Raw genomic sequence first — 16,100 nt, forward strand, 5'->3', positions numbered from 1 at the left:
AGAAAAATTTCCCTTTTTCTGCAAAAGTCAGGACTGGATCTCAAAATGTGAAATGTGTCCTTCCCAAAGCATGCCCACCCACGTGGTTGACAAGCGATGGATTTCCCAAGATAGCTGCCACACACTCGGTTTCCAATCTCCGTATTTCTTCCTTGCCAGAATTTCTAGACCTTTCCCGAATATTCCCAAGTCACACTTTCTGGACTTTTGAGCAAGCATCTTCCGGCCTCGTCGGCTGTCCGCAAAGCCCCTAGGCCCAGGCGTGGGGACAGGGCCGGGCGGCGCGCCCAGCGCCGGGGACTCCTGCGCAGGAGGTCTGGCTCCTGCGACGCGCGAACGAACGTGCTTCCCAGCCGCGGTTCCACCCGCTGCCGGCGAGCTGAATGAGGAGCAGCGCTATTTTTACCTCCCCGGCTGCAATCCTTTAGATTTATTTGCAGGAAGGAAATAAATACAGGATGAAGACGGAAATGCTTGGCTTTGGTTTTTCCCGAGAAGGAGGAGGTTGGAATAGGAGGGGGTATGTGAGGTCCGAGGTGGTAGAAAAGGCAGGTCCATTTCTCTGCTGCTGTTTCCTCCAGATCATCCTTGTCTCTGGCCTGGAAGCTCCCACACTCCGCTCTCTCTCCCTCTGGCTAATCCCTGACTGCCAGCTTCCCCCCTCCCCCGCCCCCACCTCTGGAGGTGCCACCGTCACCTCTGATGCTGCCTGGGTTGCTGCATCACTCTGCTGATTTTTTTTGTGTGTCCCCCCCTCCACAATGAAGCATGCGCAGTGCGTCCGTGCCTGGCAACAGCACCAGCATCAGCACCAGCACCAGCACCAGCACCAGCATCAGGACCCGAAGTCGCGCTCGGGCGCGCTCTCGAGGGCGGGGCGCACGCCCGCGCTGCGCGTCCCCGCGCGCCGCCTCAGCATCCTCAGCCCCAGCAGCAGCCCCCGCAGTCGCTGGAGCGGCCGCGCCCGCAGCAGGGAGGGAGGAGCATCCGAGGAGGTTCCAAGTTGGCGGAGCGGCTGGGACCCCCGGACTCTTCGGCGGCCGCAGCCCCAGGAGGGGCTGAGTAGGCGAGCAGGGGAGGGGGCGCCGCCCAACCCCGAGCCCAGAGCCCGACACGCTACCCGCGGCGGTACCATGCGCGCCGAGCCGGCGTGACCGGCTCCGCCCGCAGCCTCCCGCAGCCCAGCCCGGCGCCCTCGCCGGCCACACCGAGCGGCGCCCAGGAGCTATGAGCCATGAAGCCACCCGGCAGCAGCTCCCGGCGGCCGCCCCTGGCGGGCTGCAGCCTTTCCCGAGCCTCCAGCGGCCCCCGCGGCGGCCCCGCCGGCCCGGCGCCTGCTCGCGCCCTGGCCCGCGCGCCGCCCTGCCGCCTGCTCCTCGTCCTTGTCCTGCTGCCTCCGCTCGCCGCCTCGTCCCGGCCCCGCGCCTGGGGGGCTGCTGCGCCCAGCGGTGGGTATGGCCCCGGGGCCTTTGCCTGGCCTCGCGCGCGGGCCCCTGCAGAGGAAAGCGAAGGGCGCGCGGGTCCGTGCGCTCCTGACGCGTCCCGGGCCCGGCCTGTCCGCGCCTCCCTGCCGCCCCTCCGCCTCAGTCGTTCCCACATACCCGTTCATTCCAGGTCACTTTTTGAAGTCTGTTTCTGTTGCATTCACTAAAAACCCATTCCAGTTACTGTCGGTTCCGCCGGAAGGCGTTTAGTGGATGCGGGATCCCTTAGCGATCCCGGGGCAACTTGGCTGTGGGGAAGCCGGTGGACGGGAAATGCGGCGAGGGAGCAGGGTGCCTCCTGGGTGGTGGAGCCTGCATAGGAACGCGAGGGGATGTGCTGATAACTGTGGTAATGTGTTGTCTCCCCAGACTGCTTCCTGGCTTCTTCACTGCTGTTGGAGTTAAGATGGGGGAGGGAAACTTAGGGGATATAAACCTTTGGTTTGTATTTTTCAAAGCGCTGGTCATTATAATGAACAGTTCCTATAATGTTCAGTACATTGATGATTGGAAATCGGTGAAGGCGGAAAGCTGGCTCGGCAGGAAAAATCAAAAGGAGTTGGAAAGCTGCCAGCATCTGTACCCCTCCATGGCAAAGCATTTTTGCTCATCTCAAAGTTAAAAGGAAAGGGAATTTGTCCATTTTGTTAGATGCATCAATTAGCATTCCGCGCCCGTGAATGGAGCGCTCCAGCTGTCTTAGGAGCGGTCTTAGCTCGAGGATGGGGTGCTCCCGGTCAGAGTCCCACTGAGCTTCTGCAGACCGGAGAAGGGGTGGAGGTGAGGGGCAGACCCGTGAGCGTCTTCGCCTAACGACTCTTCCTTCAAGTCCATTGTGCCCCACCCTCCCCGTTCTTAGAAGTGCAGATCTGAGACTAGTTAGACATGTACATATAAAACATGAATCAAAATGGACTACATTTTGATTTTTGCATGAGCCTTCTGGGCTGTTAACCTATCCAGGCTGTTTCATTATTGCAATAACTTGCTGTACCGTGTCTCTGCTTCCTGCCTGCTTACAATTAGGAAACTTTGACCATTAATGGAAAAATTCATTTTCGTACTTTATGTATTTATAGGGCATATATGTGCGTCTTTGTGTATGTTTATGCCACCCCTCCACCTCCCCCCCCCCAGCTCCGCATTGGAATGAAACTGCAGAAAAAGATTTGGGAGTCCTGGCAGATGAAGAGAACACATCGCAAGAGAACAGCAGCAGACACATCAGTCCCAGCGGTGGGCTGCAGAAAGAGATCACGCTGCCGTCCAGACTCGTGTATTATGTCAACCAAGACTCGGAAAGCCCCTACCATGTTCTTGACACAAAGGCAAGACACCAGCAAAAACACAACAAGGTAGGCAGGGGCGGGGCAGGCAAAAGTGGCTGCCATGAGGTGTCTTCCTTTGATTTGATTTTCTGCCAGAATCTGATTTCACAAATTTTACTGCAGCATTTTATTAGGAAATCAATTAGTGTTATTATGGGGGGAAAACTGGAGGGAATTAACCTGGGATCTACCAGGAGAGGAATGCTGTTTGTTTCTCTTCTCTGACTCTAACCTGGAATTGGAATTTTCTTACGACCTTCTAAGTTGAGCAGCTGAAATGTGGTCCATGTATCTTTCAGGTGCATTGGACACTGAACAGTAGTTAAGTGAATAGTTTGTGGTCCTCACTTGTTTCTGTGAGGCTTTATGTAAGGGTGCAGCGGCTGGCCTCCCATGATGGAACCTGCTTCCATCTGCACACTGAAGATTGCTGGAAGAGGCTTGGCTGCAGATTCCCCATCGGTCTTTCACTTAGAAATTGTGTTTAAATTTAAATAACTTCTTTCTTTCTTTAATTTATCGATAGGAAAAAATATATTTTCAGTAGGTAAACAATTAGTTTAAAAGATTATGGTAAATATAAACCAACTATTTATACAATATTTATATAACGTAGGGAGCAGTTTTGGTCAGCATAATCTTTCAAGACTTTATCTCCATTCATTGTGAGCAGTTACTTTACTTTCTGGTTTGTTCAGAAAGTGGCACTGAGTTTTAAAAAGGCATTCAACAAGGGGCCAGCCCGGTGGTGTGGTGGTTAAGTTCACATGCTCCACTTTGGTAGCCCGTGGTTTGCGGGTTTGGATCCCGGGCATGAACCTATGCACCACTCATGAAGTCATGCTGTGGCAGTGTCCCACATACAAAATAGAGGAAGATGGGCACAGATGTTAGCTCAGGGACAGTCTTCCTCAAGGAGAAAGAGAAAGATTGACAATGGATGTTAGCTCATGGCCACTCTTCCTCACCAAAAAATAAATAAATAAATAAATAAAAAGGCATTCAAGAGAAGATGAAGGTGCTTACTATCCAAAGAGTTTAAGGGACCTCTTTTCCTGCTTACTATTCCTTATTTGAGTTAATAATATTTAGGACCCCAACCAGATTTACGCAATGTCTTATCAGTGCCTCTGTTCTTTATCAGGAGCAGAAAACAGAGTCTGTATGTCAGATATTTTACTTTGGACTGTAAGCTGTTCAGTTGAGAAGAGCAGTAAATATCTAAACATCCAGGATTTAGGAAAAGTATTGTTACCACAAAAAGGGCACACTCTTCTCACCACGAGACAAAAGCCAATCTTTAAGATGGTGGCAGAGAAAAGGCATTTTATTAAACCATAAGCTAACAAATTGGAAGATGGCCGACTGATGTCTGAAAGAACCATCTTAAGGGGGCACAGAATCTTGAAGCAGTTCTATAGGCCAGTGGGTTATAGGGGAGGGGGTGGGAATGTTGACCCTCTGGTGTCACAGACTGGAAGTGGCCACACCAGATCTTCAGTTGTCACTGATGTTGGCTGTCAGCACAGACTCTCTGTTTGGGGATCATCACATTCCTAAGGAACTCAAAAGAACGAAGTTATCGTCTTATTGTACCTGGGAGGTACATGCACAAGCAGGGGCCAGAAAACCTACAGAGCAGGTGGATCTCCTGGAGGATGCGTATCCAGCTGGGTTAGTTAGTCAGAGGTCATTCAAAGTTACAACATGGTCTCTTTTCTACAATGTGGCTTCCCTTATGTCAACCTTGTGTTGAGCCTGTATCGGTATCTGTGGTTTAACATCATTGTTTTTATTAATTTTCTAAAATATAGGTAAGTGGTAACAGTATTTATCCCCATTTTACAAATGGAGAGTTAGAAATTGAAGGCTTTTTGGTGATTTCCCCAAGATTATAAAACAGCTAGTATAAAATTCAAGAGGCCTGAATATTTAATTTTTGCTATTTTTTACAAGTTGGTTTCTGAGAAAATGCTCCCTCCACATTGACTGATATTGGAGACCGTAACTTTGTTGCGCTGTATTGTGACGTGGCTGCCCCACCCTGGCTGCGATGCTCGGGTCTCTCTGCTCCCTCCTCCCATCTGCCCCAGCGTAACTTAGTGGTTGATCCTGGATCCTGTCTACCCATTTGTCTTGTCCATAGGAGGAGGGGGTGGTGTCTTTGAGGAGCAAGAACCCAAAGCCCTCTTGATAAAGGCACTGAGACCTGCTTTATGGCTTTCCTAGTTCAAGAAGCCTTCTGTGGTTAAGTGGCAAGTTCTCAAACCCCAGTGCCTTTGCACAGTGTTGGAGGAAGAAAAAAAAGTCTGTCTCAAAGCCTATTTCAAAGAATCCTCAAACTCTCTTGAGCTGAGCCTTGGAAGAAATGTCAGCGGAACTTTTCTCCAACTCAGGAGTCAGAGGCTGCGACTGAGGCTGTCTTCTGGTCGAGACTTATGTGTTGGTTCTGTTTGGGGGTATGTGGTTTGACTATGATAGAGCGGCATTTCTGTGATAATAAGTTTTGTTAAAACGTCACCCACCACTCATGTAGAAGAACCGATTTCTCACGAGGGGACACACACTCATTGTTGGAGTGATTCTGCCACTCCACTCCCCCCTGTCCCCCACCCACCCTCCTCCCCCATGGCCGAGTTTCTTTTATCTCCAAAAAAAATGTTTGCACAGAAATTACATTTGAAAGCATTTTTCTTATTTTCTTATTAGTTTAATTCAACAAACATTTGTTGCACATTTCTCATGGGCAAAGTAGTATGCTAAAGATTCAGAGATAAGAGATAAGAGTACAAGGATGAGTGAGACATGGTCTGACCTTCAGGAGACACAAAAAGGAGATAAGCAAGATTCTAAAACGTGCTCCTTACACGTGTAGACAGTGCTCTTCTTATACGGTGGGTTCCCTGAAATTTCCCTCTGTGTTGCACCGTTTCCCTCTTACTTCTGATGTTAAGCATCTCCTGAACTAGTTGACAAAGCGTTCCATATATTTTCTGCTGTATCTGAGGGTGACTTGCCTAATGACAGTGATGAAAAGTCCTTGTCAGTTCAGCTGCTTTACAAATGTTCCAGGAGGAGGCAAAGTATAGGATTTCATCATTTTTGCTTTTGTAAAAGAAGTATTGATTTTAATATCTGTATTATGTACCTTTTTCCCTCCCCTGACTTCATTGTGCTCCAGCACATTTTAATGAATGCCTAGAAGTGCTGAGTCACTGTGCCTTCTCATAGATCCCTGGATCGGGGGCAGAGGTGGAGAGGGAAGTCCTCAGATATAGGCTGCCAGGCAGAGCCGCATATTTATTCAGTGTCGATAGGGCCTTGTTACTTTACAGCTTTGAAAGTTAAAATGTTCATTAACTTTCGAAATTGGTGAGTTTCGAAAGCAGATTGTGCAAAGTGCCTCTGTAATACTAGTGTTTCTGAAAACCTTAAAGTTTTCTTTGTCAAAGATTGTGTAGGAATTCTTATCTTCAGATAGGGTGATGTATAACTTTTTGTCCAAACTGCACTGTTTTAGAGTGAAAAGTGGGCACACTTAACAATTATGCCAGAATAGTAGGCGTCAACCAAGATGGTCGAGTGCAGAATATGGTCCCTTCAGATCTAAACAGTTGTGGTCCTTGAATTTTGGTGCTTACCTGAATTCAGGTTTCTTTATAGATAGTTTTATTTTCTGATGATTTATTGTAAGTTTTTTCTTACTAGCTGGCAAGTCAATTTACCACCATGTAGAAGTATTAAGGTCAGAATTGGAAAAATTTAGTTTTGCTTTGTTACAAAAACTTACCTTAATTTGTAGAGACTTTTACAAACATAAATGGAATTTTATGATCACTAAACATAAGCATTTTATTAACCATTAATGTAATATATTAATAAAATGGACCATACATTTAAAAATAGGGAGAAACAATTTAGATTAATTAACTAATTCCTTCGTTCTGAGATAATCCTATGAGGTCTGTTCCTAAGAAAGTTAATGAACCTGTACTGTAGGGGAGGAAAAGCAGTTTTCCTTCTACCCTCTGGGTTCTTGGCTGAGACACACCCTGTAATAAAAGACAGATGGACAGGAGAAAAACACAGAAGTTTAATCCCTCCTGTCTAATTGGGAGCTACCCAGGAAACAGATAACTCTCCAAAGTGGCCCAAGCCATCACCTTAAATACTGTCTCCATCGGAAGACGAAAGAAGATGTTGGGGGCGGGGAGCCAGTTATGGGAGGTGAGCAGGAAAAGCACAGTAAACAAAGTAAGTGGTTATGCAGACCTAAGCCTGTGCCTTCCCCACTGATAAGAGCTCCTAGAGATTCAGAGTCATCCTTCTCTTGCTGGTAGTGAAAGGGGGACCTCTTACGAATGGAGATTTCCCTTATAAATGCAAATGTATCGTACAAAAGGGTAACTGGTGCTCAGTTTTCAGGGGTTCTCCTCTGTCTCCTGTTTCTTAAAAATAACCAGCCTAAAATAACCCTATGCCAAAGAGGCATATTTTGGGATGGTATATTCTGTTCCCCTTCAAATCTTTTCCTGAAATTTCCTTTAGTCAAAAATTGCTTGCCCTGTATCCTACTGCCTTAGGGTTCTTTTCTCTTCCAGTTGGAAAGGGATGGAAGAGGTACACTGTGCAGAGCGCAGGGTTTGGGGGAGGATGAAAGTCATCTCCTTTGACTTCAGTTGGCCCGGCGTGCATACAGCTCATTCCACCACCCCGAGGTCAGAGAGAGAGAAGAGAGGTGTTTAACTGAATTTAGATCACAACGATTGTTATTACTTCTTACTGTACTTCAGGACAAGGCTGCTTCTACATTTCTTGACTGTCCAGAAACCAACTCGTCCATTGTTCTTGGTGTGGGGCAGCAGAAAGAGACATAGGGTCCTTTCTCAGAATTGGTCTGGTGGTTATAGGATAATACAACCATTGTTTTGGCCTCTGCAGCCTTCGAAAGCCTTCCAGGTCTTCTCGCGCAGTCCTTGCAAAGTGTAGTGTGTAGAATTCAGGCTTGTAATGCCTGGCAGATAGTACGTTGTCAGTAAATATCTGTGGAATGAATTGATGGTTGAAAACTCATATGTTAGAAAGAGTGCAATGCTTTCTTTGAAAATTTCGTGTTATGATCAAATTGACATTCAAAGGAGCCTCAAGTTACTGTTAAGCATTTTTGGCCCTGTGACAGATCAGTAAGAGAGAGAATTTCGGTTTTGAGTTTTTAGCACTGCATAAATCACATTTACTGTATGCTTACATTACCTAAAATAGTGAAAATACTTATATTAACACTTCTTAGATATCCTCATCACTGTCACCCACCACTGATGGGATGAAGAGCTGACCATGTGGTAGTTTCTGTCGTTGCCGTGGGTTAATTGTCAGTGGTGGAGCAAGAGCTGTCCACTCACACAGTTTCCAGTAAATCAGATGTACATCTATTAGGGTGTTCAGTGCTGTTTGGTTCTGCAAACACTTATTGAATACCTGTTTTGAGTCAGGCGCTGTGACAGACTCTGGGAAAGCGATGAAGAGTAGCCCTCAGTCCCTACCCTTGTTCACAACTTGATGGGTGTCAGAACCGAAGCAGCTGGTGGCGTGTGGTTCATGACAGTGCTGTTGGCTAGTTGTAGGAGCAAAAGGCTGTGGGCACCCAGGGCAGTCAAAGAACACCTCATAGAGGAAGAAACAATTGAGCTGGCCTGAAGGAGCAGTTAGGAGATGGGTTTCCCGGAGGCGGAGAAGGGAGGAGGGTGGAGGGAGGAGGGTGGAGGATGAGGAGGCAGGTGGGGAGAGGGTGGAGGAGGTGGAGAGGGGCCCAGAGAGAGGCAGGGGCAGAGGCTCTGGCCTGCTGGGAGGCAGTAGGGAGCTCAGCATGGCGAGCGTGAGAAGGGAAACCCACATGTGGGAAATTTAAAAGAATCATGCATCAGGGTCGCTTAAAAAAAAAAACTCACTTAATTCCGCTAGAAACTCAGGAATGTACATGTTTAGAGATGTAGCCGTTGACATTTATGGGTTTCATCTTCAGAAAGGACAGACGGCTGGTAATTGGCAGACAGAGGTAGGGTCTGAACCCAGGTCTCGTCCTTGGCGAAGCCCATGCTGGAGAGAGAACAGGGGGTGTCGGGAGAGGCAGGCGGTGGGTGTGAAAGGCTGTGATGACTGGGAGGAGGTTAGGGATTGGGACTTATTTCCTAGCAAATGGTTGAGTCCGAGAAGTCAGGAGGTGAGCACATTCCCGACTGAGCGTTGGTGGAAGGTCAACTCGGTGGCTTCTCAGGGAACTTACCTTCTGTGGGAGGAGACGGGCCATAAACACGGCAACAGCAACAACAGCACGAGGATTTCAGGTATTGACAAGTGCTTGAAGAAGATAAAATAGCGTGCAGTCATCCCCTTTATCCATGGGGAACATGTTCTAAGACCCCCAAAACTGCAGAGGGTACTGAACCCCCGATATACTGTGTTTTTCCTATCCGTATATACCTAGGATGAAGTTTAATTTATGTCAGGCACAATAAGAGATTAACAGCAGTAACTAATAATAAGATCGAACACCGTGACAATGCACTGTGATGACAGTCCCCATAGACCTCAGCAACCTCATGCTATTTTCTTTCTTTCCTTATTAAGTTGAGAACTTTTACCTTTTCACTTAAAGGAAGCCCTTTTTGGCTTCTCTGTGGCACATCCGAATTGCCAGCCTCACTACTCTTGTGCTTTGGGGCCATTGTTGAGTACAATAAGGGGGACTTGAACACAAGCACTGCGATACCTCGACAGTGTATCTGTTAACCCGGACGGCTACCAAGTGACTAATGGGTGGCATATAGAGTGTGGATCTGCTGGACAAGGGGTCGATCCACCGCCTGGGTGGGATGGTTTGAGATTTCATCAGAATGGCACACCATTGAAAACTTATTAATTGTTTATTTCTGGAATATTCCATTTAAAATTTTTGGACTGCGGGTGACTGAGGGTGACTGAAATCGTGGAAAGTGAAACCAGGGATAAGGGGGCACCACTGTACATGTTAGCGAATGGTGGGGGGTGGGTGGTTCCTCTTGAAGTCAGGAGATTGGGCCCCTGATCTTGGTGGAGTCGCTCCTCTTGGCATAGGGTGGGCAGGGCTGTTTACTTGAGTCTCCCCAGCTCCTTGTTGCCTAACACCCACCCTTCCTATTTCTGGTCCTTGCCTGGCTTGTAGGCGCCAAAGTTAGGACTCTAGCCTTTCATTCTTCTCTCTCATAAAGTGTGGACCGTTTTTGATCATCCACCCTGGACTGATTCGATGGCCACCGTGCTCTCCAGCAGTCTGCAGCTGAGCCGTGCTGTTGAAAGTCTTGCTTCAGTGGGTGTCCCTACCTGATGTCTGCTCTTTCTGGGTTGACTCATTCCTGCTAACTGTGTAACTACCAGTGTCATTCTGTCTTCGCTTATGCTCAGGTTTTGTTGACAGATTAGGCCCCTGTCCTTCTCTCTACGGCCAGTCAAAAAATAAGGAACATTTATTTGCCCGATGGTGTCGCCCAGGTTGGTGGCGTCCCCCAGGCTGAGAGTCAGGTCAGAGGAGGAGACCCGTCCTTCCCGCCTTCCTCGTTCTCCTCAGTGGCCCCGCTGTTTGCCTAGCCATCTGAGTGAGCCTCAGGAGTCGTCTTTGACTCTTTTCTCTCCATCTTCTGTCTATAAATAGTCGCTTAATAGAAACTTGACGTTTCTCCTTGGCTCCGTCCCTCCTCCTCTCTCTGTATGGTGTTCTTGCCGTCGCCTCGTCTCCCTCTATGTCAATCCATCAGTCCCACTGCTGACAGATTAATCTTCTTGAAGCTCTTGTTCCGTCACATGACTCCCTTTGCCCACACGCAAGAAGCGTAACTGCAGCTGGGAGAGCTTGACTCGTGGGTGCAGGGCTGTGAGACGCTCTGGAGAAGAGCTGTGGTCCCCTTCTCTGCACCACACTCCCGTTCCGCTTCCCTCCCAGCATTTTTCCAGGCCTGTTTACCCACAGGTCGGACCACGGCAGGAGGTAATTTTGTCTGGATGATTCTGTTCACAGCTGTCCAAGCTCTGGGGTTAGTTATGGAAAACTCTTGCCGTTAGTGGCAACACCCTCATCTGTCAGTAATGCGGCCTCAGGCTATTGTTTCAGGTTTAAATGCTGTTAAATTCCTGCTCCAGAAGATCCCAGCATCCCCATCTTTAAGATCTGAGGAATTAATTGCTCCTCGAGTATAAGTTTTCCAAATGAAAGTATTTTATTCCTCTCAAAAATGTACATATTCGGAAGGCTTTGTTCACAGAAAATACTCAGTTTGCAAATGACTGGGGTACCCTTTAACCTTATGAAAGTCTCCTTCATTCACATAATTGATTCATTCAGAATCCACTGAGCGTTTCAATTTTTGCAATTTTATAAAAGAGTCTTTGTGTTTAGAATTTATATAAATTCAGTGCAATTTTAATCAAATCTAATGCTAAGAATTCTATTATAAGAAGAGTAGATCCAGTTATCCTATTTTACTCAGAATAATGAGAAGTTAAAAAACAATCATGTTCATTCATAGCAAATTAGGGTGAAGTTTTTGCTTTCTGTGGAGTAACATGAGAGGTGCCTTCTCCATCACCGGGCACCCAGCCTCGAAGAGAGCCAGACCTGTGGGTCAGCTCAGTCTCCAGAGACGATTTGTCACATAGGTATCTTCTGTGGCTAAAGACTGGACAGACGCTGCTCTTCTGGAACATTACAAATTAATGAATTCAAGATCTACTTTCAAATTTATTGGGAAAGATACTTGTTTGTTAACAAGATCTACATTTATGCTAAATATTCTCTAAACTTACTATTTAGTAATGAAAAGGATGGAAAATCGAATAAGGCTCCTCTACTGATAGACACTGATTACAGAGAGTTAAGTTCAAACAAATGAATGAACAGAAGTGTAAGCAGGACCTTCCCACAGTGACTGCCTTGCTCTTTAGCTTTGATCTGTTATTCTAGAGCTGGGGACGTTCACCTCTCCTTATCAGCGTGGCAGCGTCCACTTGAGGGAGTCATCCTGGCCCATTTTAATCCTAGGTGCCGAGTGGGAACAAGATAATCTCGTGCTCCTGGACCACCTCCTTCTGAGCTCAGTGGCGCTAGAGATTAACTTCCGAAGTCAAATCTGTGCACGCCTAGAGGCATATCAAAAAAAACATTCCAGAGCCATGAAGAAATTGATTTTTTTTCTTTGAGGAAGATTAGCCCTGAGCTAACTGCTGCCAATGCTCCTCTTTTTGCTGAGGAAGACTGGCCCTGAGCTAACATCCGTGCCCATCTTCCTCTACTTTCTATGTGGGATGTCTCCCACAGCGTGGCATGCCAAGCAGTGCCTTGTCCGCACCCGGGATCCGAACCGGCGAACCCCAGGCCACCAAAGCGGAACGTGCGCACTTAACCACTGCACCACTGGGCCGGCCCCAAGAAATTGATTTTTGATTATCTGCTGAGTTCTGGCATCTGTCCACTGTTCCCTTTCCCTTCGTGTGGACATTCAAGAACCTGCTGTACCAGGTTGTGGTCTGGATCACCTAATTGGGTGCTTTGTGCTGTCTTTTAATTGTAAATGGGCTTTCTAATACCGTATTCTATAGCAGTTAATAGTTGTATTGCAGATGGCTCCATAATAATATAAATCACTTGGTGCCTAGGAGTGGCCCCCGCCCTCCATATGTCTCCTTGCTGTTTACCTTTTCAGCTAAGTAGAATGTATTCAACCGGCTTGCACCTCCTTCTCTGGATCTCAATACTCTGTACAGAGGAGTGCAACTCAATACACTGGAAACAACAAATATAATATTTTGCCTTTGCAGTGAACCTACCCGTTTATCAAGGCATGTTCATATCTGTGATCTCACATGGTCCTCACAGCAATAAAACAAGTTTCATTATTAGATGATCATTATTATTTCTGTGTTCTAGATGAGAAAACTAAGTCCAAAGGGGTCAGGTCAATTGCTCCTCCTGGGAATTATTGGCGTGACCAGAATGACCAGACCCTTGGTCTGCAGACTCGTAGTCCTTTGTTCATTTGTCGCACCACATCCTGGGTTGGACCTGCAGGAAAAGGGAGGTTTCTGTGCCTTTTAGATACCTTTCCTCTGGATGATAAGGACCTGTGAACTAACTACACCCTGGGTTCACAGCCACGCACACACCTCCCCTGGCCTTTGCTGCCACCAGTGGTTGTCTTGTCTTTTTTTTTTCCTCAATGAGTACTCCAGATAAATAATCTTGTTTAAAATGCTGACATTTTTACAACATTTTGCTTGTCTGCTTACTGTTCGTTGTTGGTCTTCCTTCACTTTCTTTTTCCTCCATCGAATCCCCCTCCTTGTCTCCTGAACAAGGGGGTTTGTGTTTCGTGATTCCAAATTGTATGTTAGACAGTTGGCCATTCTAGGAAAGCTTTTCTGTTTCTGGAAAAATAGTTTCAAATATAGGAGTCTGCAGCCTGAAGAAATAGGTCTTCGAAACAAGCTGAATTTAGTTAAGAGCTGGTTAATTTGCCCTTTATTTTTCACTAACACCTAATTTAAACTTTTTGTCAGTGTGTGATAACCAGCATTCCTCCACAGACAGGATACTGTTTCAGTGCAAAGCAGGGAAATTGGCATTTTAATGACACAGCATGGGCATTTAGTTGTAGGATAAATGTGATCTGTGCCAGGCTATTTAGAAAGTCAGATATTCTTTTAGGTTTCTTACTAACTCCTTTGGCACATAGTAGGGGGACAGTGGTCGAGAGTCAGGGGTCGGGGGCTCTGACAGATCTGCTGACACCAGCTATTTAAACTCTGGCAAGTTACTTAGCCTTTCTGAGCTCCAGCTTTCTTATCAATAGCATGGGCATAATAATAATGCCCACTCAGAGTCTGCCTGACCAAAGTGGGATCACTCATGTAGAGTGGTTTGCACGGTACCTGCATATAAGCAGTGCCCAGTAAATGTTACCTCTTAATTGCTGACCAGAGGCCTAGGGAATCCAAGTGGGGAACTGCCCTTTTATGAATAAAGAATTGTGTTATTAAAAAGAGGATGGGTTCAGAAGTAGGTGTGAGGACATTGTGAGGAGGGCTGAGTCTCAGGGTCTTCCCGGCTAGTGGAGGACTCACGCAGGAGTGAATGCTGGGGGCCCTGCCGTGATGTCTTAGGGGCTGTGGTCCTCGAAATCAGGTCGGGCCAGTAACGTGTAAACATGGTGCCTGTGCTCTGGGGGCAGAGGAGGTTTCCCCAAACCTTGGCCTATCCTCAGGGCACTCCAGGGGGGCATGGAAGCAGGCACCTGGGTGAGTTGTAAGGGCAACTGTTATTTTTGTAGAGTTGATGGCCAAAGTGGGTGTGGTGTGGCACCAAATACTATAAATAGCACACATTTGTAGGATAATTTCCCTAAGAAATGTTCCAATTTGACATCACCCACCTCTCTTTCTTCTCCCCTCAATTCCCTAAACAAAACAAAACCCAAGAAATACTTTCATCTGCCATTAATAGTTTTCTGGCTTTGGAATGAACTGTAACAGTTATGAAACGATGACAAATAGAACAGTATGTAGACCTCCCAACCAGAAACACTGAACAGGGTAAAAATATCAGAAATACAATTCTGTTTTTATTTGGACACTGGGATATTATTAAACATGCTATGGCCGGGAAGGAAAATTTGGGGCTTTGCATCTCAACCAGGAAGAGTTCCTACACTGCTCCCCTCCTCTTGTAAATTATGGCTGAAGACGGTGACCTCTGTCAGTGCACACAGTCGGCTAGTGACCTTATTAATTGCTCTGGGCCACCATGTGCAGTGTGATGGGCTTCATCTCTGTAGAACGGTCGGGCCGTGGTGACAGGCTCGTCTCACTGTTGGGCAGTGTAAACGCAATCACTTGATCGCTCGGAATTGGTGGGACGCTGGGAGACACTCTTCTTATTGTTGGCTTTGCGATGGTGTGTAAACCCTTTCTTGGAAATAGTTAACTCTTATTCTTTCCCTTTCTAATAAACCATAGCTGTGTTTTTCTTTTTATTCTTCTGTTTGGGACATTAATCAATTTAAGACCTACTGAGGCATTTTAGGATTATTACCCAAATAGTGTATTTATAAACTATCCTGTCTGCCTATCAGATCTTAAACTGTTCCATTTTAGTTTTCTAGAGTTCTTGGATTTCCCCTGACATAGTTTAACACCCTAATGTGTTAAAAGTTTGTAAACTTATTTGACCTATTTGTGTGAAACACTAATTTGTGATGTCACATTTGAGAGTCTTGGTTTTTCTCAGAGAGCAGGGTCTCTCCCTTGACACCCAGACTTACACACCCCACTAGTTATCTAGTATCTCCACCTGGGTATCTGATGGGTCACTCTCTCCCACCACCCCCACCGGCCTGCCCTCCCAGTTCCCCATCTGAGTAGATGGAAGCTCATCTTTCCCGTTGCTCAGGCCGAGTCTTTACCCTTCTCTTTGTCTCAAGCGTGACTTTAAGCCATCAAATCTTCAGTGCTGTCCAGAATCCGACTGAGTCTCCATTGTCGCCAGCCCGGTCTAAGCCATGTCACCTCTCGCTTGTATTGTTAAAACATCTCCTCGCTCCTGTCCTGCCTTCTCCCACCCCGTCATCCTGGCTCCTGTCTGTTTCACACCCGTTGGGACAGTGATGCTTTTCAATACTGACTGGGATCACGTCACTCCTCAGCTCATAACCTGCAGGGACTTCCCGTCTCACTCAGGGACTTTCTTCTCTCCCATCGTGGTGTGGTCACTGATGACAAGTGAACTCCTGCTGGTTGTTGCCGTTGGACAGCAGGAAGCGCTCTTTATGTTTGTGTGTTTAAGCACACAACTTAGAAGGACTAAGAAGATTTAAACATCACTTTCACTCATGGCTTAAAAATATTAGAATAAACAGGCTTACCTACTTTCTCCCATACACGTTATAATTTAAAAATTTGATTTTCCTATTTTCAAATCATAGACCATGCAATTAAAGTGGAATAAGTATTTTTTATTGTGACAATACAAAACAAAACAAGACCTAAGACCCAAACATATTTTTTGACCTTGTGACAAGTTCAAGATTACCTTTCGTTGTCCCAAAATGTTTTTGATATGTCAGTGGCTTGTCAAAGATTATACTTTCTTGTTTACTGGGGAAGTAGAGATGATGCTTCTGAGGTCAGCAAACGGAGGGCTACACGAGGAAGGATTATTGGTGTAGTGGAGGACCATCCCAGGGTTTTCTCCGTGCCGGGCAGTGCT

At 46.6% G+C, this 16,100-nt stretch overlaps 1 protein-coding gene across 6 annotated transcripts in view; it reads left to right on the forward strand.

The window, feature by feature from the left end:
• The first annotated feature begins 363 nt into the window (after positions 1–363).
• The window catches only part of ADAM23 (ADAM metallopeptidase domain 23), a 151,839-nt gene continuing 136,102 nt past the window's right edge, over positions 364–16,100 (forward strand). For 5 of the 6 annotated variants that reach the window (XM_070242154.1, XM_023622491.2, XM_023622492.2 and 2 more), the window contains exons 1-2: positions 571–1,448; positions 2,622–2,839. In XM_070242154.1, coding sequence (XP_070098255.1) covers positions 1,235–1,448; positions 2,622–2,839 — 432 coding nt within the window. In that variant the 5' untranslated portion in view covers positions 571–1,234. Of the gene's footprint in view, positions 1,449–2,621; positions 2,840–16,100 lie in introns of all 6 variants that reach the window. The other variant, XM_070242155.1, reaches the window with a different exon arrangement.

The sequence above is a fragment of the Equus caballus genome, chromosome 18 (assembly GCF_041296265.1).
Source record: "Equus caballus isolate H_3958 breed thoroughbred chromosome 18, TB-T2T, whole genome shotgun sequence".
In the NCBI taxonomy this organism is placed as follows: domain Eukaryota; kingdom Metazoa; phylum Chordata; class Mammalia; order Perissodactyla; family Equidae; genus Equus; species Equus caballus.